This window comes from Anomalospiza imberbis, chromosome 21 (genome assembly GCF_031753505.1).
Source record: "Anomalospiza imberbis isolate Cuckoo-Finch-1a 21T00152 chromosome 21, ASM3175350v1, whole genome shotgun sequence".
Classification (NCBI taxonomy): Eukaryota; Metazoa; Chordata; class Aves; order Passeriformes; family Viduidae; genus Anomalospiza; species Anomalospiza imberbis.
Window position 1 is genome coordinate 5263457 of NC_089701.1, and position 24270 is coordinate 5287726.

Consider the following 24270-nt stretch of genomic DNA (forward strand, 5'->3'; position numbering starts at 1 on the left):
GCTGCGCTCCGTGGGGAGGGATGGGGTGGGCTGGGAGAGGGGCTGGAGGGAGAGGTGACCCTCAGGTTAGCGGGGGACACGGCCCCCCTCCACCTCCAACCACCCCCCTCCTCCGGTCCCCATCAACCCCGGAGCAAGGTCACCTCTCCTGGGAAAAGCCTGGCTCTCTCGCCTTAATGAGATAATTACGTCCTGCACCACAGTTAAAAACTCATAGGCTGCTTCCCTTGGGGTTAGAAAGAAACCTCCCTAATGAAAACCAGCCACCGGGAAAAAGGAGTTTTTCCTCTTTAAAATTATATATATTTATATATATATATATATACATGCACACAGATATGCAGGGAGGAGGCAGTGGGAGGGAGGGATGGATGGATGGAAAGGGGCAGCCCCCGGGGCTGGTTGCTGGTGTCCGGAGAGCGCTGGGCTCGGGGCGATGAGCAGAAATCGAAGAGGTTAAACAATTTTTCCTTCCCTTCGATTCCAGCCGCTCTCCTGCCCCGCCGCTGCGGGGACATTTGGACGGGGCTGCGCAGGGCTCCACGCGAAACCTCCAAGCGAGATCGGCCGGCTCTGAGCTCATAAACATCCCTGCTCCAGCACGGCCGAGGGAGGCGAACCCCTGGCTGGGTTATTTTAACATTTGTCGAAAGCTTTTCTTGCGCTCCCTTCCCCTCCAGTCGGAGGCGTGCAGATTTTTAAGGCAGCCAGTGCTGCCAAATCTGATCTTCCTGACGGGGAAGCGGCTTCCCAGAGCTCTCCAGCTTGGAAGGGGTGTAGCTGAAGGCAGATTTTGGCTCTCTCCAGCTCTGCGGGGGGCTCCTCCAGTGTGCAAACAAGCCAGCCCAACCTCCCTTCCCCCTCTTTTCTTGTGGGGGGGTCCGGTTATTGGTTCTGTCGGTCCGATTCGCTGCGCTAGGGGCGCTTTGGGAGCCAGCTCCGGTGTCTGGTTCTGTCCCCTCGGGCTCATGTCGCTGCCTCTGCTCCTGCTTCCCCGCGGGATGCTCCCAAAGATGGGAGTTTTGGCCCTGCCCAGCGCCCAGCTGGACATGTCCCCTGTCCCCCCGTGCCAGGGCAGTGCTGTGCACCGCACTTCTGCATTCCGTGTGTGTTTCAGAACACAAATAAATTGCCACCAGCCCTCCTGGCTGCTCCGTGCTCCCAGGGAGGGGATGGCTGCATCACCCTAGGGACCACCAGGCTCTGGGGGACCCAGCGCAGCCTCGTGCCACCCTTCCCTCGCTCCATCCTGCTTTTTTCCACCGTGACTGCAAGGACAGACCCTCCCCAGGATGGAGATGACCCCGTGTGCAGGAAAAACTGCTCTAGGATCAGCCCTGACAGTGACCCTTCAGCAATGGGCACTGGTTGGCCAGGGCTGCTGAGCGGGGCAGGGCACTGGGGACCCCCATCCTTGGGGTGCCCCAGCACCCCCCTCTTGGCCCCAGAGCTGGGAACATCCTGCTGTGATTATTTTGGGGGTGGCTGGTCTTGGCCCATGGAGGGGTGAGGGCAGGAGCAGGGGATGGAGCAGCCCCATCCCTGTTTATAACCCTCTTCCTCCTCCTTGTTTAGGGCCAGACCTTATTCTTGAACTGTCTGGCTTTTCCAGGGGAGACGGCTTTCCCTCAGTCCGTGGCATTAAATAATTAAATGGAGGGAATAATCGTCGGTGAAACCCCCTTGGGTTCGCACTTCCTCGGGCCCTGTGATTGCTGATATTTTTTTGGTTGAAATATGACCTTTTTTATGATCAAAGGGGATCAGAGTTCCAAAGGAAAGTTAAAAAAAAAAAAAAGGGGGGAAACAAAAAGGAGGGCAAGCATTTTCTTTTTTTCCCAGTCTTAGCGGTCTGGTAAAGTTTCTTTAGACATGCAAAGATTTACACACCTTTCTGCAGGGTGCCTTAAATTACCCTCCAACTCTTTACACATTTCCATGAGCAGAGCAAGAACAGTAAGTCATTGAGAAATTAACTGGCCTTTCAGTAATATCCCCTGTCGGCCTTTCAGAAGGAGAATGTCTAATGACTTTTTTGAAGTAGAGGTCAGGGTTTGCTTTTTTTAAATAAAACAATCTGTATTAATGCAATTTCCTTTTTAGCTGTAGGATTTGCCCTTTTTTTTCCCCTCAGCATCGTTTTTTTTAACGCCACCAGCCACACGAGGCATCCCAAGCAAGACCTGGTTGTTTGAAACACACAGTCCTGGTGTTTCCTAACTCGCTTGTGCAAGCTCTTCTCATTCATTTTTTTTGGTAAAAATTGTGGTTTAAAATGGACTTCGAAGCTGGCAAGGTGACTCTTGGCTTTGGGCAAAACGTGGGTGGTGCAGAGACAGAGCTGAGCGGGTTTGCTTTACCTGACACCAGCGCCTGGGTTTGGCTGAGCTGGGTGTGAGCTCTGAGTCCAGCTTTGCAGGGCCAGACCTGCTGGGCTGATGAACCAGAGGCACTGAGCTGGCAGGGCAGTGCTGGGCTCCTCAGGGTGAGGGTCTGTCTGGCCAGAGCCTGCCAGGTTTGCAGGCCTTGGCATGGACGTGTTTCTGTTTGCCAGCCCTTCATCTTCCTCTCCAAAGAAAAAGATTTAAAATATTATATTTTTTGGTGATCTCACTTTGTGTTTTCCTAGGGGTTTCGCTCACGCTGTGCTAACACCTTGTGCTTCCATAGTGCTCAGCATGGCACGGATCTGGATGTGCTCTGCCAGCCCCAGCCCCTCCTCATCCCAAAACCATGGGCTGGGGCAGTGCAGCCTCCTTGGAGCGCTGCCTGGGACAGTGCTGCTCCTCATGGCACCCAGGTGTTCCCTCCTAACATTCCCAAAATCTTGCCCTGTGGATTATCTGGTGCAGAGAGCTGGGCTGGCTCATCCACAGCTGAAGGATTTTCTGACTGTGGAGTTGCACCTCTGCTGCAGTGGAGGATGCTTGGAGTAAGGAGGTGGGAAAGAGGAGAGTGTGGGGGATGGTGAGGGCTTGGCAGTGCCTGGCCAGGACCAGAAACCGGCTCTTGGGGTGGGTGTGTGCCCAGCCCCGTGTGCTGCCCAGGCTGGGGATCAGAGCACCCCCTCCACCCCCAGGGCATCAGCCAGGGGCCAGGGCACTGCCACCCACAGGGGTGACAGCCAGGGGTAGCTGCTGGAGGAGTCCCCCGTGCCCAGCCCTGCCCTTCCCAGCAGGAATGGTATTTCTGGATTTTCTGAGCAGCTCCTCTTTCTCCCTCCATCCCTGCCAGACTCCAAAAGTACAGCATGCCCTGTGCTGGCTCATCTTCTCCTCTCCCCTGCAGCCCTCACAACTCCCCCATTGCCTCCTAGCTCCCTGTCTCTGTGGTTGGTGGCATTATAAAATACTCCAGCCAGCCCCTTGGTGAAGATTTTTCTCCCAGCTCTCATTCCCTCTCTTTCTGCCTCTCTTTTGCTCTTTCTTTCTCTCCCTCTCTTTCTTTCCCTGCCAGGAATCCCAGTCAGTCCCAGATGAACCAATACTCCGTGGCTCTGCTATTTCCCTTTTATTCCCCCCTCCTTCAACAGCGAGATGGGAAAAGAGTGAACTAAAAAAAAAAAAAAAAAAAAAAAAAAAAGGAAAAAAAAAAAGAGAAAGAAAGAAAGAAAAAAATCAAAGCGGCACATATTGGATCCAGATGTGCTTACAGCCCTTTCCAGCAATTTAATTAAATTCCCCCAGACAGCCAGGAGGATTTCTTAATGATCAAATTTCCCTGGCTTTCCTCCTAAAATGCCCCTCTTTCTTCGGCTGGCTGTTGCTGTGTCTCCCTGATGGATGGCCAACTCGCATTCTTCCGAGCCCGCCCCGCCAAGGCCATGGGGAGGAAGGGGCAGAGCCTGGTGCTGTTATCCCAGCCAGGCACTCCAAGAAGCCATGGCCCCGCTCGCAGAACCTCTGCTCCCAGGAACTGTGGGGCTGGGGAGTCATCCCCCTGGGCTCTGTGCCTTGTGGTGTGGTCCTGGCAGGGGAGGACTCCCACGTGCGTGGACTCACTGTGCTGGTGGCAAGGGAAGGGCTCAGCCGGTGGCTCTCCTGGTTTGTCACCTCCCAGGGCTGGTTTGGAGCCAGGTTTGGTCCCACACTGTGTCCCCAAAGCCTCCTTTTAAGCTGGGGGTTACCAGGGTGGGGGCAAAGCCGCTGTGGGGCTCCTAAAAATGCACATTTGGGCTGGCACGGCCCTTTGGGGCAGCCTGGCGCCCCTTCTGATCCTCAGGGACAGCGTGGCTGGGGCAGAGGTGGCACTGGGGTGACCCTGCCTTGGCAGCCCTCCTTTCCCAGCCAACAGCAGGGAAGGAGCAGCGATTTCTCCCCAAAATGGTGTCTGTGGAGGGCTGCACCCTGCGCCGTCCCCACCAGTGCCACACAGACAGGGATGGGGTTTGTGTCTGGTGCTGCCACTGGAGTTGTGGAGGGTCCAGGGATTTCTTGGACAATGGAGGGTTTGGGCTGTACTGGGAACGCAGAGGGCCCAGGGTCTGGCTTTACCTGGGACTGGAATGAGGGTCTCAGCTGCCCAGCCCACCCAAAGTGGGGTCACCCCAGCCGGGCTGCTCTGGTTTGAAGGCAGCTGAACCCTCTGCGCGGAGAGACAAATCCCCACCGTGCCTCGCTCTTCCTTGCTGCTTTCCCCCTCTGCTCCCTGCCCAGGGGTGGATTGGGTTATTCCCACCCCTACTCAGGCAAACACGGGGATGACACCCCCCGAACCCCACCCGGGGGGGGTGCAGGCCAGCTGCCCATCGAGGTGCCACTGCACAGCACCAAGTCCTGCTGGCACCGGGGCCACAGCCGCCCTGCGAAGGGCCCTGCCCTGCCCTGCAGGTGGGCTCAGGGTCCAGGGGCTGCAAGCACTGGGGTCCCCCAGCCTGGCACCCCACTTTGTGTGGGGAAGGGAAGGGTGGGAAGGAGGGGGGACCGTGACAGCACGTCAGAAAAATGCCCAGCCGGCGCGGCCCCTCTGCCCCGGGGCCACGGCTGCCTGCTGGAATCTGGAAGCGCTCCACCGGAATAAAATAAATACGTAAATAGGAAACCCAAGGCGGCTTCAGTTATTGCCGCTCTCCAGAGCTCCCCGCGCTGGCGGATTCCGCCAGAATAATAATAAAAATAATGATGATGATGATAATAATACCAATAAATCCTGGGCTAATGTTCCCCCTGGTAGCTCTTGCAGCAGGGGAAGGTCCAGGCGCTGCGGGCAGCGGCACCAGAGTCACCCCGAGCCCCGGGGAGGCGGCAGCCACTGGGTGCCACCTCCCAGCAAAGCCAGCCCGGCCTGGGTGGGTCCTCCAGAGGGAGAGGGGACATCTGAGGAAAACGGGGACACCCGGGCGGGGGGGCACCCAGGGATGGGGGAGACACGGGGGGGGGACACCTGGGAGGGGGGAGGACACCGAGGAAGGGGATACTCGGGGCGTGACACCCGTGAGAGAGGGGACCCCGGGGGGGACAGAGGGGGGGGACAGAGGGGGGGGACAGAGGGGGGGACTCCGGGGGGGACAGAGGGGGGGACCCCGGGGGGGACAGAGGGAGGACGCCGGGGGGGGACAGAGGGGGGGACCCCGGGGAGGACAGAGTGGGGGGACAGAGGGGGGGACCCCGAGGGGGACAGAGGGGGGACCCCGGGGGGGACCCCGGAGGGGACAGAGGGGGGACCCCGGGGGGGACAGAGTGGGGACCCCGGGGGGGACAGAGGGGGGACCCCGGGGGGGACAGAGGGGGGACCCCGGGGGCGGTCCCCCCTCCCGCGCGCGGCCCCGTGCTGCCCCCTGCTGGCCGCGCCCGCCACGGCCACGCCCCGTTGAGCCCGCGCCCCATGCAGGCCACGCCCACACGGGAATGCCGCTCTGAGAGGCCGCACCTTTCTGCGAGACCACGCCCTCCGGACAGACCACGCCCCCAACGGTGCCACACCCTCCCCAAGGCCACACCCTCCGCCAGGCCCCGCCCCCCGGCGGGCTCCGGTTCCCGTTCCGGTTCCGGTTGCGGTGCCCAGGCCGGTGAGGGACGGGCGGTGCCGGGGCCTCCCTTCCCTCCCCGTGCTGCTCGCGGAGCTCGGGGCCGCCGGCGGGGGTTGCATTGGAATTCGTGAGTGCTTATTTGCGGAAAAGAACCGAGGTTTATGGACTCGTTTGGGCTTTTTTTTTTTTTTTCCCTCCCGCTATAGCCTGATCTGCCTCCTCAGAGAAAGCAGTGATGAGTGTGTTTAATGCATCTAAAAATATATGTATGCAGCCCACTCAACCTGTCAGGAGCGGTGCATACCCTTATTTGTTTGTTTGTTTATTTATTTATTTACACGTACGTGCTGATAATAACAAAAATATTGCGACTTTAAAGCATTGTAAAACGAACAGAAAAACAAGTAAGTTGTATCTTTTGCTAGCTCATTTTAATTGGACTGTTTAACTTAAGTAGAGAGCGGTAAGGAAATGAAGATGTATGTTTTAGAGATCTTTGGTGCAGCGGTCTGTAGGCAGGGTCTCGTCATTCCTCCCGCTGGGCTCTGGGGGCTCCTGGCCTTTCCTCGCCGTGGGCTGGATTTAGGGGCTTGCATCCCAGGAGGGATCTGTGGGGTCGGTGGTCCCTGGGGCGGCTCCATCCCCCTCTCCCAAAAAACCAGGCAGGGCTTTGCTGGTTGCAGACCCCCCCAGGGCACTCGGAGCACCCCCAGCCTGCGGGGGCTCCTGGCACAGGGGCTCTGTGCCCATCCTGGCTCCGCCTGGGCCGTTTCCAAGCCGTGCCCAGATAACTGCAGCGTGCAGCGCTGCGTGCAGGAGATAACTTGGAGACACCAGATCGGTGTGTGGGAGGAGATCCCTGCGCTGCGCTGGGCTGCCTTTATATAAGGAGGGGGGAGGCTGTGTTTTCTTCTGTGTTCAAACCTGCTGAAAGCCTCGTTTGTTTTGAAAGGAGGGAGAAGCCCCTCGGAGAGGGGGCCGGGGTGCGGGAGGACAGCGGTGCCGTGCTGCAGGCCCCCGGGCGGGGCTGCACGGGCAGAGCACGATGCCTTTCCTGCACGGCTTCCGCAGGATCGTGCTGGAGTACCAGCCCCTGGTGGATGAGCTCCTGGGGCTGCTGGCCACACCTGACATGGAAGGGCAGAGCTCCCTGGAGAGGTAAGAGCAGGGGGCTGAACACCCCGGGGTGTTTCTAGGGGATGGTTGGAGCTGAGGCAGGTGGCCAAGGTTGGACAACATTGGCCTGGACACCCCCCAGTCCTGGGGAGCAGCTCATCCCACAGACCCTCCTTTTGCTGCTGTTCTTTGGGAACGGGGAGGTGGAGCAAGGCAAGCACAGGAGCTGTGGGGGCTCCCCAGGAACAGCTCTTTCTGCCTGACCCCTGGCAACAAAGCCCAAACTAGGGCTCAGCTCAGGCTGCTGTGTAACCCCACAACCAGCGGGTCAGAGACCCACTGGGTACAGGACCAGAGGAAAGACCAGGGATTTTCCTTCTTCCCTGGTGCCACTTTGACCCTTGCACACCTGAGCTATGTTCACTGAATAACTGCTGGGTTTTTGTGTGTCTCAAGCCCTGCCTGCCTGGACAGTGACAGGAGCCAGCTCTCAGCTGTGAGAAGAGTCCTGGAGAGGGAGAACCACTCCCCATTTTATCAGGAAGGTGTGAGCTATGCCCTGCTGAAGGTCACCGAGCTGGGCCTTGTCCCAGCTGCAGAAATCCTCCTGGAATTTGGTGCTGACCTCAGCTTTGAAGGTGAGGCTGGTGGGAAGGGGGCTGAGCCAGGAGGAACCAGCAGATGAGAAGCTGCCCTGGGAGGTGGGGAAAGCTGGGGCAGAAAGAGGGGGTGCTACCAGCTCAGACACTCCTGCTCCTTGCTGGAGTACTGTGGATGTGCCTTGTGGATACCCAGCCACAAGGATGGGCTGAGGGACACCAGGGACGTGGGGGCTTTTGGCAGGATGGAGCCATTGGAGCAGCAGGACCCGGGGTGTCTGTGACAGCCCTGTTTTCACAGGCATCACTGTGCTCCCAGGGCCCTCCCCAGCTGTCCCCTTCCACTCTTGGCAGGCGCTGGGGCCATTTCGGGGAAGCCCTTTGTTCTCTCTGACTGTTTTTATCCTCAGACCCAGTCACCTACTACACCCCGCTGCACATGGCGGTGCTGCGCAACCAGCCGGACGTAGTGGAGCTCCTGGTGCGCCACGGCGCCGACATCAACCGCAGGGACCGGGTACGGCCTCGCTGCCTGGGCACGGCCAGGCTGAGCCCCCCAAGCCTGAGCTGCTCTGGTGTGTGGGGACAGCCCTCCTGCTTCCCTCCTCCTGGGCCTCAGCCGGTGCTGCTTTCCCCCTGGCACATCCCTGTGCCCGCTGTCCGTGGTGCTGTGGCAGAAGGTCGGGTTGCCTTTGGCTGAGCCCCTGCCTTGGAGCAATGTGTGGGAGGAGGCTGGAGAGATAAACTTACTGTGGCCAAGACAAAACCCCAACAGCAACTCCCTGCTGACACTCACAGTCTTCAACATCTACCAGTGTGTTTTAACTGTTTTTAACTGTTCTGCAGATCCACGAGAGCAGTCCCCTGGACCTGGCCAGCGAGGAGCCTGAGCGGTTGCCGTGCCTGCGGCGGCTGCTGCAGCTGGGGGCCGACGTCAACGCCGCTGACAAGAACGGTCCGTGCGCCCAGCCCGGCTCCCCCAGCGGAGGGTGGGCTGGGGCAGGGCACAGGGCTGGGGCCATTTGCTGCTGCACCTGCTCCCTTCTTACAGTCGGGTTTGGGAGCTGGGAGGAAGCTGGCGGAACCTCCCTGCACTCGGTATTTTCTCCTGGTGTGCTGGCTGTGTGCTAGGCTGAACCTAGCTCTGTGCAGTCTAGGGGAGGTGGGGTGGGGCTGTGCCTCTGTTGTCCTGAGGTGCCCACTTGCTCTAAAACTCACTCTTCCATGGCACATAGACCCACTGAGGCCTCCACCAGGCCTGCACGTGTGGCCTGTGACTGTCCCCACAGCTGGGCACCATCACAGGGACAGTGGAAGCCTCTGCCAGAAGAAGGGTTGTCACTCCCTGCGTTTGGCTGTCTGGTGGGTGGGGTGGATTGTTTTCCTTCCTGCCTTTTAGGGTGTCACCCTGTTGTCCTGTGACTGACTGATGTTCCATTGCAGGGAAGACAGCACTGCTGCATGCCCTGGCCAGCAGTGACAGTGGCCAGATCCACAACACCGACAGCATCCGCCTCCTGCTGGAAGGAGGTAAAGAAAACCTTCTCCCCTTTCTGGGCTGGCTGATTCTTTGTGCAGCACCAGGCACTGCTCTCCTGACTCCTTCATGGAGTCAGAGTAAAGCCCAGGGGTGCTGGAGTTGGTGCTGGCCTGGCCTCACACTCTGCAGTGCAGTTATGTTCTCTGTCCCTTCCTGCAGGCGCAGATGTCAGGGCTGCCACCAAAGATGGTGACACTGTCTTCACCTATGTCATCTACCTGCTGGGAGAGATGGCGTTCAGCTACACCGAGGAGGAGGCCGAGGACATCGAGCGCTTCTGCTTCCGTGTCACGCAGCTGCTGCTGGCCCACGGTGCCAACCCCAGCGAGTGCCCAGCCTCGGAGTCCCTCACATACTTCTGCTTAAAAAGCTTCAAAGACTACTTCCCACTGCTGCGGTTCTTGCTGGAGTCTGGTGCGGCCTACAACTGCTCCCTCCATGGTCCCTCGTGCTGGTCTGGCTTCCACATCGTCTTTGAGCACCTCTGCTGGCACCTCAGTCGCTTCGACAATGAAACCTATTGCTCAGACCTCATCCAGAAGGGTCAGACTCTGCTGGAGCTCATGATGGCCAGTTCACAAGCCATCCAGCTGCCCAGCAATTTTGAGGTCAACACCAGCAGCTGTAGGTTCCATGGGGAGAAGGTCCAGACTCTGTTCTGCTCTCTGAAGCAGCTGGAGCGCTCGCCACAGGCACTGAAACACCTCTGCAGGGTGTTCATCCGGCAGCGCCTGAAACCATGGCCAGTGGATGACAAAATCAAGGCTCTGCCCCTCCCAGACCGGCTGAAGTGGTACCTCCTCATCGACCACACTGCTGCTGGGCACGAGGACCTGTGAGCCTGACAGTGCCTCTCTGTCTGCTCCCTCCACAGTCCTGCTGTGCCTACAGCCACCATCTCTGCTGTGAGACAGTTTTCTCTGCAGCAAGAGGTGCTGCCCATGGAGTCCCTCTCTGTGGCATTCTGGGGGTGTTTTCTTGGGCACAATATCACACCTGTGTTTGTGAAGGTCTCGTTGCTCTGGGGCACGTCATGGGGAGGCAGGCAGAGCTCCTGGGCGTGGGGGAGCTGGATACTGGGGCTGGTTTGGAGGGAGATAAGCAAAGGCCTGGGGTCAGGATCAGTGGGTTGGAGGCTGTGACTGGACAGGCAGCCTGTCCCCTCTCTCCCAGCCCTGCCATGGGTGCGTGATGCAGTGCCTTAGGTGTCTAGTGGAGTTGAGAGATGCCTCGGGGTGCTGGGAGAAGGAAGAGGTGTTCTGGCTTTCCTGCCTCTGGTCCTGCTGGTGGAAGCAGGACCGGCATCATCCTGTGGGTGGGGATGCCTTCCTTGCTCAGTGTGGACTTCTGACACCGGGGATGGGAGCGAAGGGAAGCGGGGCTGGCAGCAGTGCCTGAGTGCTCCACACCCTCTGAGCTTCTGCACCCCATCCTGGCACAGAGGAACATCCACCAAGGACATCTGAGAGTTACTGGGCTCCAAAACACACATGGTGTTTCCTAACATCCTTGTGCAAGGATGAGGAATGGGCAGTCAGCAGCTGAGTGCCTTGTGCCTCCCCATTCCTTGGCTTTTTCCCTTGGTGACTGCTCCCAGGATCTTATTGTCCAGTGCCTCCTTCCCAGAAGGAATTGCTGCTCACGTTCCAGCCTTGCCACAGCTGCCTGGCTCCCCTTTCTAGGCACCTGCTTCCTTGTGACATGCCAAAGGCTGGCCACAGAGCTGAGCCCCACACAGTTTTGTTGGTTTGTACTGTTTTTCATGGGGGACAGATGCAGAAGACAAAGAGGAAAACCTGTTCTGGTTAAAGACAGTTTGTATCAGGTGGATCTGGGATTCACTGGCATTTGAAACTGGAACTGTGTACTGATGAACTGGTGCTTAAAAAATCCAGTAATGAGATGAAATTCTGCCCTGGTGTCTGGAATGGGAACTGAACAATTAAACGAGGCCTTCTATAATAACAACAGGGGCTTGTTTTTCCTTAGGAGTGGTGGGGTGAAGGACAGGAATGGGGGGATTGCTGGAGGGTCGAGCTGCAGCCAACTCTGCACCTGGGCTCATCCCTGGCATACTGCTGTGCCAGTGTTGGCCACCTTGGGTCAGTGGCCAGACTTGGGTAAATGAAGGGAATATGGCCAAAGAGGGGATGGGATGTTCAAAGCCAGGTGATGGTGTGGGGTGCTGGGGGAGCACAGTGTCACAGCGATGGAGCTGGAGGTGACAGCCTGGATGGGTCTGGGAGCAGCTCAGACCATACCAGTACACTGCTGGGGTTGCAAGGCTTTGTCTGGGATACCCCCATCCCTGCAGGAGGATGTGGGGACCCAAGGTCACACACACCTCCCTTTTTGTTGCCCATGTTGGAGACCTGCTCAGGGGTTTAAAGGTGAGGCCCCCCTCAAAGCCCCACACCACCACAGAGAAACAACTGAGGTTTCTCCCCTTCGCCTTACCCAGCTCATTGCTGAGCAGCAGGAAGGGGTCAAACACCCAAGTAAGGAATGGAGCCCAGTCCATGCCAAAGGTGCCCCAAGCTCCTGTTCATGAGCAGGAGCCCTGTGCACTGCAGCCAGCAACCTGCTCCAGCCCATGTATCACCCCGTGCATGGGAGACTCTCTTGTTCCTGTCCAGAGCCCCTGAGGGAGACACAGAGCCAACATGCATCTGACAAACCTCACGTGCAGAAGTGCAACAGCAGGAAAATGTATTTGGCAAACACCTCTTTTCACAAACAGCAGCAACTTGGAAGACAAAGTCCCGTCCTTGTCACCAGCCCCTGGAAGGGGAGTCACAACATGGGAGAGACCTTCTCCCGCTGCCCTCATCTCATGGCAAAGGTGTAGACGTGGTAGATCTCATCAGGGAAGTTCTCCTGGCGCTCCTCTGCCAGGAGGTGCAGCCCAGCTCTGCGGATGATCTTATGGACCACATCCAGGTCCCGGCAGACGCTGCTGTCCACATCGTCCATGATCACACCCTCCTGAGCCATGTTGTCCTTGATGACCACGATGCCGTTGGGCCGCAGGCCGGCTCGGCAGCGCTTCAGGAAGTCGGAGAGGTGGTTGTCAGTGAGATGTCCTGGAGGGGCAGAGCAGGGGTTAGAGGGCAGAGGGTGACCAAGGGGAGGAAACACAGAAGCTGCATTTGGGATCCCTCCGGATCCAAGTGGCCAAATACTTGAGACATCTGCAGGGAGAGCTTTAGCTTGGGGGTGTCCAACTTGTGTCTCGCTACTCAACTCCATCCAACCCACACCTCTGCTCTGGCCTCTGAGGGCTTGGGGGAAAAAGTACAGGGCCCCTCCATGAGATGGGTGACAGCTGCCCACCCCAGGCCCCCACCCATGCCATGATGCTCATCCTCCAGGCAGACCTCAGGCTGCTCTCCCCAGTGCATAGGGTACCTGGCCCTCAAGGGAATGGGACAGGCTGGAAAGACCCCACCAGCAGTGACCCTCACCAATGACCCACTGGATCCAGATGACATCATAGGAGTTTGGCTCAGGGCTGAAGTCCTGGAGGCCGCAGCAGAAGTAGTTGCGCACTCGCCTGCCCTCCTCGCCCAGGTAGCTCTTGGCCTTGGTGAGGAAGTCCTCTGTCACATCCACCATGTCCACTGTCTTGAAGAGGGGCAGCAGCAGCCGCTTGGTGATCCGGCCAATGCCAGCCCCGCAGTCCAGAGCACGGGTTGTCCCTGTCCGGTTGGGACCATCCTGCAACAACCGCCATGAGGGGTGAATCCCACTGCGAGGCGCCCACAGAGGAGAAACGGGACAACCACACAGAGGATCCCATGGAGCAATTCAGAGGGAAGAGCCCAGCTCCACACTGGGAGAAGGGTGGGGTTTTAGGAGCACGACAAACTGTGCCACCTACCCGCAGAAACCTCTGCAGGAACTTCCTGGAGCTGTTGATGTCGATGCTGGAGATGTGGCCGTAGCCCCCCAGCATGCCATCCACCGTGGCGGGCACATCCTTCCAGTACTTCTCTGCCTTGGAGTAAAACTCAAACTCGTTCTCCACCACCTCGCTGGTCATGCTGGCCAAGGGCACACGCCCGCAAGGGACTCACTGCTCTCCTGGGATGGGAGAACCCCAAACCAGCGAGGAATGAGTCAGCTCTGCCAGTACCCCACACCTGTTTATCACCCCTTCCCCCTCTCCAGGGCTACTGCAAACTACAAAAACCTTCAGGTGAGAGCAAGAAGGAACAAAGATCTAAAACCTGTTATTTTCTGGAGACCAACAAGCCCAAAACCACTCCCTGGGCAGATGCCTCAGTCAGAACAGGCATGGCAGAGCCTTGCTCAGCAATACACACAATTATACAATTATATTTTAAGGCTGACCCACCCTTTTCACCTATTCTGCCTCTACTTTCCCTGTCTTAACGTTTTACAGATTCCACGTTTATGTGTGGCGACAACCCCATCAGTCACCTCCAATTACATCTCGAGTTGCTAGAAGTTATCCTGAGCACCTACCTGAGGATTGTAAATCTCAGCCGTGACCATAAGTTAGATATTTGCAATATAATAAAGTCAAGGTATAATCAGCAATACAAGCTATAAATCCCCCCCAGGCATCTCATAATTCAAACCACTATGGATTTGATTAACTGTGCTGGGGATTAGAAACTAGATTTAAGGTGGCCAAAGGGTAAATTCAAGGACTTCAAACACCTTTACAAATAAAGAATTATATAGAGTTCATGGCTTGAATTTGCTGGCAAATACCCCATTAGACACAAAACCTTTTCCATGGCAGCTTAGACAGGTTTGGTGGCCCCACGTGGCCTCGAACAGCCTAGGGATGGGAAAGGGGAACATGGCATCTCAACTTACAGGTCACCGGTGGAAATCCAGTTTGGCTCAGTGGTGCCAAGAGCCGGTCTATGCTGTGATCTAGGAGCAGAGAAAATGGGATTTAAGTGCCAAATCACCCTTCTAGTCCTGTAAGTGTGACCATGGCCCCAGGAGACCACAGGTAAGAGACACCCCAGCCCCACAGACACACGCCCAGGGAGGCTGGGGGACAGGAGCTGCTGCTGCCCCTTAGCTCAGAGGCTGGGCCACGAGCGCAGCCAGTGCATGGGGGGTTCTCTTTCAGTGCTCCTGTCCGTGCTCCAGTTTGAGCAGTGCGCCTGTCTGATCTCACGGGCTGGGACCCAGGCTCACCCTCCCGGCAGTGACCCCATTCCTTGGCCTGGGTTTGGCTTGGTGACTCATTTTTCAGGGTGTCACAGGCTACCAGCAGAGAGCACCCAGCCCCTCTAACCCGAACGTAAACCTGAACCCGAACCCTCCTGCTGCCCCAGGAACCCCTGAAACGCGGCCGGTGCCCGCGGAAGTGCGGGCAGCTGAAGGCCAGGACTCGCCCCATGGACGCTGCCGCCGTGGGGAGAAGGTCACACGGCGCGGAGGGGTCACCTCAGAGCGGGGTCCCGAGCCCCGGGGCCGCTCGCAGGGGACGCGGGTGCGCGGGCGGGGGCGCTCCGCAGGCCGAGGGGGTTGAGGCGCCGCCGCCATGGGGGCACGGGGGTCCCATCCCGGGCCCGGGGGGTGTCGCAGCAGCCCTAGGCGCTGCGAGGGGGCGGTGCCCGGTGCAAGGCCCGACCCGGCCCTTTCGCCTCCCGCCCATCGGGGCTGAGCCCTCCCGGCTCCAGGCCCGCGGCGCTGTGGACCCCGCGCGCCGCCGGCTGCAGCCCTACCCCGGACCCGGCCCGGGCAGCTCCGCCGGCCCCTCCCGGCCCCCCCGCGGCGGCGGCCCGTGGGGAGGCGTGCCGGGCGGTGCCGGGCGGTGCCGGGCGGTGCCGGGCGGTGCCCGGTGCCGCCGCTCCCTCGGGCCTCGGCCGCGACCCCCGGCCCCCCCCGTTACCTCCGGCGGCGGCCGCGCGCTGCCCCCCACGGGACCGGCGGCCGCGGGGACCAACCAGGCGGCGGCGTGACGGTGACGTCACTGTGACGTCATCGACGGGCCCTGCCCTGCTCTCCCACTGCTGCCCGCGCGGGGGCGCTCCGGGCTGGGGGCCGGGGTGGTCAGCGGTGGGACGGACCGGGACGGACCGGGATGGACCGGGACGGACCGGGACGGACTGGGACAGGCAGGGGGAGGACTGGGGCGGACCCGGCAGCCCCAGGGGAGCCCGCAGGTACCGCGCGATCCTTGAGGGGCAGGCCACCACGGGAGCGCGGCCGGCTGGCACCGGGGTGACGGGAGCCGAGGTCGCCAGATCAAGAAGCCGCGGGGGTGTCCTGCCGGGCTGCCCTCGGGTCCCCGTCCCGGCTCCTGCTCCTGTCCCGCCGTTGTCCCCTGTCCCGGTCCCGTCCCGTCCCCTCCCGCCGTGTCCCATCCTGGTCGCCAGGGGGCGCTGTTGTCCCGCCGTTGTGCCGCGGGAACTTCGGTGCGTCCTGAGGGCAGCGGGACCCGCTTGTGCCCCGGCACCGACACCCCCGGTGACCGGCATACCGACACACCCGGCAACGACACCCCCGGCACCGACACCCCCGGTGACCGGGATACCGACACACCCGGCACCGATACCCCCGGTGACCGGGATACCGACACACCCGGCACCGACACCCCCGGTGACCGGCATACCGACACACCCGGCACCGACACCCCGGGTGACCGGGATACCGACACCCCCGGCACCGACCCCCGGCACCGACACCCCCAGTGACCGGGATACCGACACACCCGGCACCGACACCCCCGGTGACCGGGATACCGACACCCCCGGCACCGACACACCCGGCATCGACACCCCCGGTGACCGGGATACCGACACCCCCGGCACCGACACCCCCGGTGACCGGCATACCGACACACCCGGCAACGACCCCCGGCACCGACACCCCCGGTGACCGGGATACCGACACCCCCGGCACCGATACCCCCGGCACCGACACCCCCGGTGATCGGGATACCGACACACCCGGCACCGACACCCCCGGTGACCGGGATACCGACACTCCCGGCACCGACCCCCGGCACCGACACCCCCAGTGACCGGGATACCGACACACCCGGCACCGACACCCCCGGTGGCCAGGATACCGACACCCCCGGCACCGACACACCCGGCACCGACACCCCCGGTGACCGGGATACCGACACACCCGGCACCGACAGAGCTCGGAACCGACAGAGCCCGGCATCGACACCCCCGGTGACCAGGATACCGACACACCCGGCACCGACACACCCGGTGATCGGGATACTGACACACCCGGTACCAACACCTCCGGTACCGACACACCCGGTACCGACACACCCGGCACCGACAGAGCCTGGCACAGATACACCTGGTACCGACAGAGCCTGGCACCGATAAACCTGGTACCGACAGAGCCCGGCACCGACACGCCCGGTACCGACACAGCCGGTACCGACTGACAGCCCCAGCACTGGCCCCTCACTTGCCCCTTCACGTACCTGTGCCCACCCTGTGCCCAGTGCCGGCTCTGATCGCGCTGCTGCGAGCGTCCCCAGCTCCCCGTGCCCTCCCTGCCTGCTCCTGCCGAGCCAACGCGGGCAGCTGAGGCCCGACAGCTCAGCACAGCTGTGTCCCCTCCGCAGTGCAGCTGAGACCATCCCCTTTTGGGGTCTCATCCCACCCCAGCAGGACAGGGTTAACGGGACCTGCGGGTCCCAAGGCCTTCGGAAGAGGATTGCTGTGGGGACAGTGACAACGCTGGGTTGGCTACAGTTGTGTCTGTGGGGAATGGAGGCTGGTGTGGATCCTCTGCTGTCTAATGTGACCTGAGTCCTTCCCTCATCTTCCCCAGAAACTGAGTTTCACAAAACCTGTAGGGACAAAATCTGCTTGAAGTCACCCAAAGCTGTCAGAGGGCAGTGACCAGAGGGTCAATGCTCCATGGGCACAGGGGGAGCAGGGCCCATTCCCAGCACCTGCCTCTCCCAAAATGTCCTAATGGCCCAAACAAGGTCTTGCTGTCCCCAAAACAGAGCTGCTCAGCCCACGGCCATCCAGAAATCCATGGCACAACCAGGACATGGCCTCAGGGATAGAGCCCCTTGCCATCCTTCCATGGGACATATGCAGAAATGGAGTCCCCACCTTTGGGCACGCAAACATCAGCCTGGGACAGCTCTTGGGCTCCCAGGTGCCCTGAGTCCCTGTGAAAGGACCTGAGTGTGCTGGGGACAGCAGTGACCTGAGCTGGGGGCTGAGTGCTGACACCAGGAGCGTGTGTTAAGTCAACTGCAGAGCAGGGGACACAATAAGAGCATCTCTGTGCACAAAAAGCACTGCTTTTTGCAGTTTGTTTTTTATGTTTTAAAGAAACAAGGCTCTTTGTCACCAGGGAGAGGACACTGAGCACAAGGCGGTGGCACCTTGCTGCTCACAGGTAGGAGGGGTGCTTGGGAGGTCCATGGGGGCGAGTGTCCCCATGCACCGGCACCTGAATGACCCAAACCCACCAGTTTTCCCCTCACCGAAGCTGCCAGCAGCCGTTGCATCGCTCCAGTTGTCACCTGTGTTTTCAAGCAAGCAATGGGCACCTGCATCCCATCCATGCCACGTGTCTTCCATGGTGCCTGCAGTATTTGCTGCCTCTGCTTCCCCAGCAAAAGGCACTTTTATCCTTTATTTCACTGAGCTGCACTGGGGCTCCTGAAGACTCTTTCCATTAAGCCCCATCCACCTCCTCCATTCTTCCCTACTGCCAAAACCCTTCATGATGGCAGGAAGGGAATGGTGTTCCATCCCCTCCAGGGACTGGGGCTCTGCTTTGGCCCCTCAGGTTCCAATGAAACCTGCAGCAGTTGCCTTAGCTCAGGGACAGGTCTTGTTTGTAAATGTTTCCTTTGACTTCATATCTTTATTGTTATTAATTTCATTAAGGTAACAGAGTGTGGCTGGAAATTAGAAGGAAAATTAAACTGAGTGCCCCTGAGCTTACCAGGTTTCTGAGCCCAGCTGGAGATGAGGGTCCCAGCATTGAGGACTCCCTGTTGAGTCCCACTGTCTGCAGGTCCAGCCTTGGGGCCAGCTTGTGCAAAGCCAAATCTGTAAAAAAGAGCGGCAGCAGCAGCCACGCCGCAGAGCCGCCCGTGCCTTCCTGGGCTCAGCTGCCTCCCCGTGGTCACTGCTGCTGGGAAATGCTTTTCCTCTGACGGGTTTCAATCTTGTCATTCAGTAATTCCTTGTGTGACGAGACAGAAAGCACCCCCAGACCCCTCTCTCCAGCCCATTTGTTTCCCTGCACACCCTCCCTCCTGCTCCCACTCCCTCGCCACCTTCCAAGGCAATCATGGTGCTGCAATTGCTCTTCAGGAATGTTTTTTTTTCCTTTTCCCCAGGTGCCTAATCACCCTTATTACCCTTTTCTGATTAATTAATTCTAATTAATTTTGCACTATCATTTTTGAGAAGAGGTGACCAGGACAGCACATGTTGTTGCAGGTGATTTGCAAGGCAGGTCCTGCAGTGCCGGCATGGCCCTTCCCTCGGTGCCATTTAACCCGGGTCCAGGTGGGCACCTCCTGCCCCGTTTGCTGCCATTAATGGCAATTAATAGAGCACTGAAACCTCCAAGGCCATGGGAAGAGCCCTGAGGTGCTTTCCTGGGAACCACAAGGGATGTTCCCATCTCCTCTGCTCTGCCTCGGCAGCAGGGTTCAACCCTGGCCAAACCTGCCCCCATGTCCACGTTTGCCCAGCTCCTTCAGCCAGCTCTGCTGTGCCATGGCCAAGGCTTGGGAAGTCAGAATAAATTAGGTCAGGGCTTCTCCATGCTCTGCCAAGAGCCACCAAGGCGCTCAGAGACACAGCAGAGACACGGGTCCCTTCGTCACCTCTCATCTTCCAGCACTGGTGCCAGTCCTTCTCCAGGTACCAGCAGGGGCTTCATCTGTGTTGCCCAAGGGTCTTTGTAGCCAAAAGCTGACATGGTTTGGGTGATTGTGCACTTAACACAGATGCCTTGGGGACAGAGGTCATTGTCCCTTTGCTGTTTGTTCCAGAAGCAGCCCCTGGTCTGCACCTCATCCCAAGCACCAAGCAAAGAGAGGGGACATGGGCTGGGGGGCTGCAGCCACACTCTTGCCCTTGTCAGGGCTTCCCATGTCCCTGTCACCAGCCACTGGTCACTGTCCCCAGACAGTCTGGAGCTGGTGGGCACTTCTGCTGGCTGGGTGTCCATCCAGCACAGCTCAGGGCTGGGACTGTCCATCCCACCTCACTCCCTCAGCTGCTGGCTCTTGTCAGGAGGCTGCAGCACCACCACCAACACTGCTGACCCCCCCAGCAGCCCAAAATATAAAGACCATATTTATTATATGTAGTATAATAGATGTGATAGTCTATAAACTGCAGCTAGTAGATAATGGGTATAGTGAATATATATAAATACCATATATATATAAATACAATGTGTGCATAATAGTGTGAATATAACTGTGTACATATGTGTATATATACACATATATAGTGTAAATGGACCATTTATTCCTACAAAATTATATATACAGTATACCATATACTTCATTCATATAGACACATATATTTGTATACCAGATAGGCAGATAGATATAGGTATATGCATATACATAGGTACACAGATATAGATATATAGATGTATAGATATACATACATACATAACATAAAAACCATTTTAATGTGTTTGTATGGTGTACAGGTTTTGGTGAGAGGAAAGAGGGAGAGAGAGGGAGTATGTATGTCCTAGCTCCCTGGCCAGTGCAGGGCAGTGAAGAGGAAGAGGAGGGAGACACAGAGGAAAGGTACAGCAGGGAGGAAAAGAGAGAGAATACAAACCGCTCCAAGTTGCAAACGCTCCCCTCTTTGATTAATTGTACTTTCTGTTTGATAAATGTTACTCATGAGTATAAAATATGCAAAGCACTTAGCAAGTTCACACTGTTTAAAGAACTCAACTAACTAAATTAAAATTCGATGATAGAACAGAGCCGCTGAAGAGCAGCGTGGCAGCGCTGTCTGGGGAGCCAGCCCTGGGCCACGGCCACGCAGTGCTGCCCGTGCATCCCTCCCTGGAAAACCCAGCCACGGCATCACCCAGCCCAAGGGGAGATGGGTGACTTTGGTGAGGCCATGGGTGGGGATTTCTTGTGTGGTCCCCAGTGCCCTGCTTGGGTCCCTGTGGGGTGGTGAGGGGCTGTGAGGGGCCATTCCAGAGCATCCTCAGCCCCAACCCCAGAGCGGGGCTGTTTGCTGGCTTGGATGAGGCGGGGCTAAATTGCTTTAATTTCTAAGATCTAACCATTGCATCCAAGAAACCTGCTCCAGTGACACAGTGGCTCCAGTCTACCACCCAAACCCCAGACCAGGAGTTTTCTGGCACTGAACCCCTCACCCTCAACCACCACACCACCCTGGTGAGTGACACCTCCCTGGACACTCTCAGTGCTGTATCCTTCCAGCCCATTGAAAAAAAAAAAAACAACCAACTCAGCCCCTCTTGGCTTTCCCAAAATCACAGCTGAGCCCCCTCAGGTGACAGGGGGACCCCCAGCATGGGAAGGCTGAGGCATCCAGTCCCCCATGGGAGTCCTGCCAGCTCCTATCTCTGCCCCAGCTCAGGGGCTGGGGGATGCAGCGAGCACTCTGGGGAGGATGAGGTGCGCCCTGGGAGGATGCATCAGGAGAATGCAGTGGGAGGCTGCAGTGGGAGGACACAGAGCAGTGTCCCTGGCTCTCAGTGCATGGCTCTGCCCAGCTTGCACTGGCCACACTCCTCAGCCTCCAGCTCTCTGCCTTGCCATCCCGGGTGAGCAGGGCTTGCTGGAGGTGCCTGGGCTTCGAAAGCAGCAGCAGCAGCAGCTGTGTCAGGCAGGTAGCAGCTCCCTCCTGCCTGCAGCTGAGAGGAGAAAGAAGGAGGAAAACCTGGCCTGGATCTGGCCTGACTGAGCTCTTCCCTCACTGATTCAAGAACCCCACTGGAGAGGTTTAAGTCACTGGACAACCCACAGGACCCCAGGTCACCATCACTGTCTCACAGCACGTCACTGGAAACCTAAAAACGTCCTAAAACCAGCCTTAACAGTGCTGGAGCTTCAAGTTCATAATTTCTGTGATGCCAGCAAAACCAGACAGAATGCTGGTGCTGATGGGAAAAACTCTTCAAGTCCTACTGTCATGGGGTGTTTATTCACCTCCTCATTCTCCTGAGCCTCCTGCCAACCCTCCAGCCAAGCCCAGCTCTCAGAGCAAGAAGATGCAGGCAGGGAAGGAGCAAGACAGAGGGATTTGACCAGGCAAAAGAAAATCTTTTTCTCCAAAGACTGAAGTCTTCACTAGATGAAAGAATCCTTCTGCAAGGTATGACCCTGCACCTCCGACGGGCAGAGACTAAAATAATCCACACTTTGCAAAACTTCCTGGGAGATTTCGGCAGGCAGGGATGAGCTGGTGTGGCACCACAAGGCGCTGCTGCGGAGCCAGCCCCGAGCCCAGCCCCGAGCCCAGCCCCAAGCGCAGCCCCGAGCCCCCGGCGCGGCCCCGGAGCCCCCGGCACATCCCATTGCGGCACGGCCGATGCCGCTCTCGGTGCGAAGAAGCCGGCTCAGCTTATCCTTGCAGTTTGAGCAATGATTTCGCCCCTGTGAACCCACCCGGCTGTAAATCCTGGCACAGACAAGCCCCAAACATTCATTTCAGGCAACGCAGTTTGTGTCATCTCGGCATTAGCATTTGCACTCTTATTAATTAATACTTGTTAAACCAAGACTAAAAATAAAGCGCTCGGCTCCCCGTCTCAGCTAACGCCTCTTTGCCCTCGCCCGGCAGCACGGCTGGGCTGCGGCGGGCTCAGCACCCGGCTGCTCCCTTCTCCAGAGCCAGAATTGGAAGAAAAGGACTGTGTTGGAGCAGGAATCCTGCTGAAGCAGAAATCACCCCTTTCTTCAGCACCTTGGTGGGACAAGCCAGCCTTGCCGGCCATGGCTATGGGCGTGGGGGGAGTGACAGGGACAGCAGCACACACAGCATTTAACTTTTTTTTTTTTTTCCATTCCAGCTTCTGAATTTGTTTTTCTTTTGCTGCCCTTTTTCTTCCTGGGCTGGGCCAGCTTGGTTGCACTTCCCATTCAGAGCTGATTTCATTTCCCAGGCAGGACATCCCGGGAGGGCTCGTGTTCAGGAAGGAAATGGTTCATCATGGTGGGCACAGGTGAGCTCAGTGCCTGCACACAGGCAGGTGCTGCCACTGCTGCTTTCAACAGCATCCAACAGGCAGCAGATGATGCAAAAGTTCTTTTTTCCTCCCTGGGACTGGTACTGCCCATCAGCATCCCTTTGGATGCAAAGCAAGTGGCTGCACATGTGGGTTAGTGCTGCTGCTGAAGCACGTGTGGAGGAAAAAAAGGGCCTGAAATGGGGGTCAGAAAAGCTTCTGGGGAACCCCAGGGGTGAAACCCAGCTGGGTTTGGGCACAGATCATGGTGCTTCCCACCACAATCCAGCCAACCTTTAAACCTACCAGTCTCCATGTTTCATCTGTTCCCAAATTCCCAAGCTCTCGGGCCCCCTTCAGACCTCGTCTGAGCAAGGAAAGCAAACTGTCAGATCAAACACCTTCCCGTATAGATTCTATAGATTCCACATAGATCTGCAGCACACAGACCTGTGGAGCCAAAGCACTCGGAGCCAAGGCACGGTGCTGGATGGATGAAGCTGTGCCAAACGCAGGGAAGGCAGCCTGGCCTGCAATATTTAATAACATTAATGATAATAGCAGTAATAATAGTAATAATAACAACAGTAATTTGTTAGTTAACCGTTATTAATGAAAAGCAAGTCTGCAAATTTATGCGACTCCAGGAAAGCCCCAGGTCACCAATCTGCTTGACTAAAATCACCAAACCCTGTAACTCTTGGCCATTCCTCTGCCTTGGGTGTTCTTCCCAGAGCCCCTTGGCTTTAATCTGCTGGAGAAGGCCAGGCTCCAGCAGAGCAAAGCTGGAGTTTAGGATGCCATCCTCCTTTGCTGTGCTGTGGCAGCCAGGTGTGGATTTGGGGGATACCAGGAGTGGACTTAGGGGGTGGAGGGGCTCTCCCAGCCCAGGGTGTTGGAAGGAGAAGATGATAACCAGGTTTCCTCTGAGCCTGGTTGGGTACCAGGGCTGGCGGCAGGAGCAGCACTTGGGGATGCAGCACGGCTCACAGCGTTGGGAGTGAATGTTAATGGTGCCGAGCTCCTGGGAGAAATGATCAAATTCTTTGAATAAAGCGGGTAGGAGAAAAAGGGGAGGGGGAGGAAGGGAAAAGAAGTCCACAGATTAATTCTGCTGATGAAAATTAAAACTGGGCATTGCTGAACCAACCCCAAAATTATCAGCTTTGGAGCCACAGCTCAACCTCAGCCTGAGCTGGGTCTGCCTGAGCCCCTGCCTGTGTCCCCAGACCCCCCAATGGGTTCAGCCAGGGGCTCCCTGTGTGGCCTTGGGACAGGATCAGGTCCCACGGCTGTGAAGGGATGAGCTAATCCTGCTGCGAGCATCCCCCTTCCAACAGTGTTTATCTTCATCCCTTGTGCCTTCACTTCACTCAGCTTCACTTGCCCAGAGGGCAAGCTGGAGCACCCAGAATTCTGAGGTTCATTTCAATAGCAAATTTTTTAAAGAAATTAAATGTTGTGAGCTTTTAATTAATTTGTATTAACTACCTTCTACCTTTCAAGACTTGGTTTTGCCCACTGTGGTCTCTGGTGAGGGTGGCTCCAAAGGTCCTCCTGGCCCAAAAAGAAGGCAGAGACTCAGCAGTGATCACAGGACTCAGGGAGCTGCTGCTTTAAAAGAAAATAAGGTAAAAGTCTGGGAGTGGACCATACCATGAGCTGCAGGATACAACCCTCCCAGCCAGCAGCTTCCTCCTGCTCTGCTCCTCTTGGAGCTGGAAAGCCTCCTGTGGAGCCCGGGAAGTCCCGTGGGAGGGAAGTGACTCCAGCATTCCCAGGATGGCTCCAGGGGCACAAAGGGACTTTCCTTGGCTTGAATTACCATAGGCACATTGGCTGGAGCTGCAGAGGGCACAGGGCTC

At 57.7% G+C, this 24270-nt stretch overlaps 2 protein-coding genes across 2 annotated transcripts; one reads left to right on the forward strand and one right to left on the reverse strand.

The window, feature by feature from the left end:
- Positions 1-6044: 6044 nt before the first annotated feature.
- Positions 6045-13937, forward strand: ASB6 (ankyrin repeat and SOCS box containing 6). Its single transcript, XM_068211300.1, has 6 exons — positions 6045-7126; positions 7541-7722; positions 8094-8200; positions 8530-8638; positions 9127-9213; positions 9383-13937. The coding sequence occupies exons 1-6, from the start codon at positions 7014-7016 to the stop codon at positions 10060-10062; spliced, it is 1278 nt and encodes a 425-aa protein (XP_068067401.1). The 5' UTR covers positions 6045-7013; the 3' UTR covers positions 10063-13937.
- On the reverse strand, positions 11916-13265 carry NTMT1 (N-terminal Xaa-Pro-Lys N-methyltransferase 1). The gene is made up of 3 exons (XM_068211301.1): positions 13104-13265; positions 12688-12940; positions 11916-12306 (listed from the first exon to the last, which is right to left on the reverse strand). Exons 1-3 carry the CDS (start codon positions 13263-13265, stop codon positions 12050-12052), a joined length of 672 nt encoding a protein of 223 aa, XP_068067402.1. The 3' UTR covers positions 11916-12049.
- Positions 13938-24270: the final 10333 nt, after the last annotated feature.

Coding starts and splice junctions, on each gene's coding strand:
- ASB6 (XM_068211300.1), top strand. CDS start 7,014: ATGCCTTTCCTGCACGGCTTCCGCAGGATCGTGCTGGAGTACCAGCCC. Junction 8,639..9,126: donor CAACGCCGCTGACAAGAACG/GTCCGTGCGCCC, acceptor GTTCCATTGCAG/GGAAGACAGCACTGCTGCAT. Junction 9,214..9,382: donor CCGCCTCCTGCTGGAAGGAG/GTAAAGAAAACC, acceptor CCCTTCCTGCAG/GCGCAGATGTCAGGGCTGCC.
- NTMT1 (XM_068211301.1), bottom strand. CDS start 13,265: ATGACCAGCGAGGTGGTGGAGAACGAGTTTGAGTTTTACTCCAAGGCA. Junction 12,941..13,103: donor TCCTGCAGAGGTTTCTGCGG/GTAGGTGGCACA, acceptor CGGTTGTTGCAG/GATGGTCCCAACCGGACAGG. Junction 12,307..12,687: donor CTGGATCCAGTGGGTCATTG/GTGAGGGTCACT, acceptor CTGCCCCTCCAG/GACATCTCACTGACAACCAC.